The sequence below is a fragment of the Schistocerca nitens genome, chromosome 4 (assembly GCF_023898315.1).
Source record: "Schistocerca nitens isolate TAMUIC-IGC-003100 chromosome 4, iqSchNite1.1, whole genome shotgun sequence".
NCBI classification, from domain to species: domain Eukaryota; kingdom Metazoa; phylum Arthropoda; class Insecta; order Orthoptera; family Acrididae; genus Schistocerca; species Schistocerca nitens.
Genome location: NC_064617.1, coordinates 508,833,607 through 508,839,693, shown reverse-complemented (window position 1 = coordinate 508,839,693; position 6,087 = coordinate 508,833,607). Strand labels below are relative to the sequence as shown.

Genomic DNA, 6,087 nt, shown 5'->3' with positions numbered 1-6,087 from the left:
CGGGACACTATGAAAAATTCTGATTAATTAATTAAAATCGGCAATTAAACATATAAAACTTATGATATAACTGGTGTTTATTATTTGTGAGTACGTTTACCAAAACATGTCGCCAAGCTAATCATCTATAAATCTTGTGTAATTAAATATGTTTACTTTAATTTAACATCTGATTCAATCACCTCTCATTGGCTAACAATGTATGTAAATAAACATTTAAGTATTCCATTCAGTACGTCTTGATGAGCGCTTTTATATGATAGGTCGATCTCATGTGTCGTTAGATTATTACTATTGTTATTAGAGGTATTGTGAAAGTTCGTTACAGATACGTTCTTGGCTCAATAACTAATTAAATGTGTCATTTGCGAAGTCAAACTGTACTCAGCTGAATAATCTCGCATTGCTCTCATAGTTGGCGTATTGTACTCCACTGTAAGTCTTATGGTTTACGCTATACGTTCGCAAACGTATGCAAAGTCATTTCAGCGCGACCCTGACGGAAGCGAGTGCGCCAGCCGCCTCCCACCTGACGGAGCGCCGCGCCTAGCTGGCCCCTCCTGTTAACGCTTTGAGCACCAGTGGTTTCCGCCTTAACCCACCATTTTATTAATTTTATAACGAAGTACTAGTCAGTGCCTTGTAGCTTGAAACCACCGATGCTATTGCAAAACAGACACATCTAGTACTGAGATACTTTTACGAATGCAATGCATTGTAGCAGTCACTTACAGCATTCAAAGAAACAGTCGGAGCGCAGTATGTACAACGTGACTGTAGGAGATTCTGACAAGAAGATTTTTTTACAGTGGTCGTACTGAGAGCATCATTCACAGCTAAATCAAGTACATTTAAAGTTATTGTAACGTAAATTTGAGTTTTCAATACTGCTTTAATGAGTTGTTTCGAAATGAAACCACTAGAGCAGTATGTACCTTTCATATAAATTTATTAACTGTTATGCCCATTTTGCTTGTTATTTAGGACTACATTTGCTTGAGTTCACAGAAGTTGTGGAACTGTGTCTAGGAAAAATGCGAAACTGCTTTCAAATATATCACTTGAAATTACTGGAGGTTGAAAACTGTGTCCCAGTGGTTCCAAAATGAAAACATCTCCCTAAAACAATTGACTGTTTACTTTTTGCCAGTTTCTTCTTGCATAATAGTATGATGAAGGTTATTTTTATGAAAAATTTTGAAGTTATTTTTTTCATCAGAGTGACGCAATGCCAACCAGAACAAATCAGTCTTAGTATCCTTACTGTCCGTCATGTTACAAGGCCTACAAAACTTCGTCGAGTAACCCCAGATGTCACTTCAGTTACACAAGTTTGCTTCCTCTCAATTACTACCAACTGTGACAGATCTGACAGAAAGACACAAATCCTGTTGCACAGTTGAATGATATTCCATAGGCAGGCAGTCTGATTAGGAGTTGCTTGTGGATAACGGTGTCGAAAACCCTTCTGGATATCTAGAAATATGAGATCAACTTGATATCCCCTGTCGATAGCACTTATTATTTTGCAAGAACAAAGAGCCTGGTGTGTTTCACAATAACGACACTTTTATGAATCTGTGCTGAGTACGTGTCAAGAGAGCGTTTTCTTCAAGATGTTTTATAATGTTCAAACACAGTATATGTTCAAAACGCCTGCTGTAAATTAATGATGATGTGACTCAAGAGTAAGATTTTGAACATGACTGCACTTCAGCAACTGCGCGTTCAAGAGCTTTAGTGGATTGTAAATAACAGCCAACTAGTTGCAAAATACAGTTGTATCAAACCTTGACCATGGTTTTAATAAATCTGTATTTTGCAACTGTTGGCTGTTATTCCCAGTCCATTCAAGTTCTTACTCGAGAGTGGTGAGTATGTTAGATATCTGGAATGTTCGTCACCAGAGTGTGGAGATGGGCCTCCTGAACACGTCGACTCACTGGTTGGTGAGGAGCGGAGGTCCCCCGCCTCCAGGCCTGGTCGTGCGCTTGGACAGTGACGTCACGTGGGCCTCCCCACGCTCTTCGGGCGACCTGCTGCTGCAGCAGCTGACCAGAGACCATCTGGCGGGCCCGACTGTGCAGCGCCCTCTGGGGTCCTGGTCACCAGTTGCTGGCCGCCTGTGCCACGACGACTGTCGCAGCCAGGGCTTCCGGAGGAACCTCTGGGGCCCCATCCTGAGAGTCGGCACAGTGGTGAGCACGCAAATGCATCACTGGCCATTAAAACTGCATCACCAAGAAGGACAGAAGACAGAGTTTTATTTATTATGCGAATTCAGTATAACAGGAAAAATATGTGTTTAAATTTCAAGGTGATTTGGGCGTAATACAGGAAGAGAAACTTAGTATATAGCGCTGCCAGCTCCATTTTGGCTTTTCATCTAGTGGAACTGAGTTTGGATGACCAAAATGGGTACGTCAATCCGCACTGCCCTCAACTCTGTCCCCGACTGCATGAGTTTATTGACTGGCGTTTTGTGGCATGTCAGTCTCTCGGCAACCCATGAACAGATGTTTTCAGTAAGTGAGAGATTTGGAGAACTTCCTGTATAGTTCAACGGTCAACGACCTCCATTCCGAGGAAGGTTACGAAGTTATTTTTTATTACTTTATTTGCTGTTATTTTCAAAAATGGCAAATGGTTCAAATGGCTCTGAGCACTATGCGACTTAACTTCTGAACCGCACGGCCACACCGGCCGGCTATTTTCAAATGATTTGTCTCCCAGGTGCTAAGTCAGGTCGTGTTTTCACAATATTAAATTTTACATATAAAGAATATGAAGCTTATTTTATTTATAATAAAGAATGAATTCAAATTTTGACATGGGGCTATATGATACAAAAACGAGAAAAATTAAACTTCCTGGCAGATTAAAACTGTGTGCCCGACCGAGAATCGAACTCGGGACCTATGCCTTTCGCGGGCAGGTGCTCTACCACCTAAGCTACCGAAGCACGACTCAGGCCGGGTACTCACAGCTTTTCTTCTGCCAGTATCTCGTCTCCTACCTTCCAAACTTTACAGAAGCTCTCCTGCGAAACTTGCAGAATCTCATTCTGGAAACATCCCCCAGGCTGTGGCTAAGCCATGTCTCCGCAGTATACTTTCTTTCAGGAGTGCCAGTTCGGCAAGTTTCGAAGGAGAGCTTCTGTGAAGTTTGGAAGGTAGGAGACGAGATACTGGCAGAAGTAAAGCTGTGAGTACCGGCTCTGAGTCGTGCTTCGGTAGCTCAGATGGTAGAGCACCCGCCCCCGAAAGGCAAAGGGCCCGAGTTCGAGTCTCGGTCGGGCACACAGTTTTAATCTGCCAGGAAGTTTCATATCAGCGTACACTCCGCTGCAGAGTGAAAATCTCATTCTGGGAACAAGAAAAATGTTTGTTTCGTAAATAACTCGCCTTGCGTCTCAACATAGTCTCCCTTGAACAATATACACTTGATCCTGCGGCCTCAACCCTTTTCATCTCATCGGAAAAATAGGTTCTGCCAATCTCTGCCAATCTCGTTGATTGCAATTATCGCTTCCGCGTTCGATGAAAATTTTTTTCTCAGCAAGTAATACATGTTTTAATTTGTAGGTGATTTGGGGCGTATTACAGGAATAGAAACTTAGTATAAAGCTTCCAGCTCCATCTTGGTTACACATCAAGTGGAACTGAGTTTGGATGAACGAAACGGGTACGCCATTCCACGCTAGGGAACAGTAAGAAGTCACTTGAGCTAAGTCTGGTGGGTAGAGTGGATGAGGAACCAATCCAAAGCCTAATTTATACACTTTCGCTGTAGTTATCGCTGATGTGTGCGATGGTGCATTATTCTGGTGAAAGAGCACTTTTTTGTGTACCAACCTTTGTCTTTTTTAGCCAACGCAAATTTCTAACGATCCAACAATGAAGACTAATAGGATCCAGTTATGGTTCCCCCTTTTTCCAAATAATCTTTGAGGTTTATTCCTTTGGAATCCCAAAAAAACAGTGTCCATCACCTTCCCAGATGATAAATGGTCTTCTTCTTCTTTGGTGCACTTTTACCAGCCTTTATCCATTGTTATGACTGCCGTTTTGTCTCTGGTGAATAACGATGGATCCAGGTTTCACCAACAGTCCCAAATTGGCGCAAAAAGTTTTGCGGACTGCTATTAAACGTGTTGTGCCGGATACACTTTCGGTAGACTGTGAGCGATCGCTGCACCCACTTCGCACGCAGTTTCTTCACAGCCAGTTCTCCGAGCAGGATACTATACTCTCGCTCAGTTGAAATGCCCACAGTCTCAGCAATCTCACAAACTTTTGTTGGCGGTCTCGCATTACCATATCATGGATTTTGTCAATGGTTTCTTTTGTGGTGACCTTAATTGGACGGCCGGAGCGCGCTTGGTCTTCGGTGCTTTCCGACCACTTTTAAATTCATTTGTCCAAAAATAAATTGTCTTCAATGATGGCGAAGAGTCTACATAAATTTTGTCCAATTCTCAAAATGGTTCAAATGGCTCTAAGCACTATGGGACTTAACATCTGAGGTCATCAGTCCCCTAGACTTAGAACTACTTAAACCTAACTAACCTAAGGACATCACATGCATCCATGCCCGTGGCAGGATTCGAGCCTGCGACCGTAGCAGCAGCGCGGTTCCAGACTGAAGCGCCTTGAATCGCTCGGTCACAACGGCCGGTCATCCAATTCTGTTTTGATTTTAGTGGCAATCCAACCTCCAAATGAAAATGTTTAATGACAGCACGAAACCAATTTTCTCCATTTTCAGTCGCAGTCAACACACTGACCAATTCAGACGGCTGTCAGGAATGTATTGTGCTATGTACACTGTTGAAACTCTTTGTACGATCCTTGAAATAAGCGAACTAACCAACCATCAAGGTGCAACAGAAATGTTACATTCTTTCATGGCTATTTACTGCACATATCAAACCACCCTCGTATTTATATATAAACAGTTTTAAGGTTTTAACTTAACCTTTACCGCATTGGAGATGGCCACAAAATGACCTAAATTTGTTTATAAAATAAACATTAGTGGTCATTGACTGCTGTACCCTTTACTATCTAAAATAAATACAGTCGCTGGGCACAGCTGCTTCCTCACGGAATTAAACATGATTTTAATGAAGTTGAATAATATTTTTAAACTTAATCACGAAGCAGAAAAGTTTAAAATTAAACAATTTGTGTATTAAGAAGATAGAAAGACTTTAGATTTATAGAATGCTAGCACTGATGCCGTCCATGAGAAGTACCTCAGAACGACAATGAGCCTCTCGCTTCTGGGCAGCCACTGCCCCATCTACTGCTACTGGCTTGTGAGGTGAGGACCTCAGCAATACTTTGGGTCTCCTATCCTGAGATGGCGTGATCCTACAACTAAGCTAAGTTATTGTGGTATCGATAGCAACGATGCCACGGAATAGTTTCTCAAGTTGGCACTAGGAGAGACACAGACGATAGCGCCCTCTAGCCGGTGCTGTCGAGGTCTAGGAGCTCCGCGACTGCTTCAGCCCATTTCATCAGGTGCAGCCAGCCAGGACACTTCGCTTCAGCATCGCACCTACGTACAAAGTTATGTAATCGTTTATCACATTGTTTTTACACCAGTGAACCACGTTCTTGCATTACCGACTTGTATTACCTTTTCCTGTTCCTACTCACGCGCCGCCTCCCAGGAGGGATACAAAAGTTATAGTACATAGCAGCGTGTGGTATCCTGTATTTCTATATTTCTCAATCAGTCTATTATTATTGTCTGCTATACAGTTGTTTTTGTGACAATCCAATAAATGAAGACCTACTTCTTATTCTTTGTTTGTCTTCGGCTAGGCCGCTGTAATCTGATTTGCTACCGCTACTGCTGTTGTCTGTCTCGCTGGAATTGTCTATGGAGCCATTTGTCACCTGGGCTGCTCGCCGCCTGTACTTCCGTTGCTGGAAGTATTTTTTATGCACCGCTCTTAGACATTCTATCTGTATAGTCGCTGAGATCGGTCCATTAGGTCTGATCTCTAAGTAATTGTGTTATGTCGTCGTGTGAGTCTGTTAGTCACCTTCCCTGCGACCGACGGTTACCATATAG

The 6,087-nt window shown here is 42.6% G+C and overlaps 1 protein-coding gene across 1 annotated transcript in view; it reads left to right on the top strand.

Annotated features, from left to right (window-relative positions):
• Window positions 1-1,916: 1,916 nt before the first annotated feature.
• The window catches only part of LOC126252400 (uncharacterized), a 151,562-nt gene continuing 147,391 nt past the window's right edge, over window positions 1,917-6,087 (top strand). Inside the window, exon 1 of the mRNA XM_049953290.1 lies at window positions 1,917-2,198. Coding sequence (XP_049809247.1) covers window positions 1,917-2,198 — 282 coding nt within the window. The remainder of the gene's footprint in view (window positions 2,199-6,087) is intronic.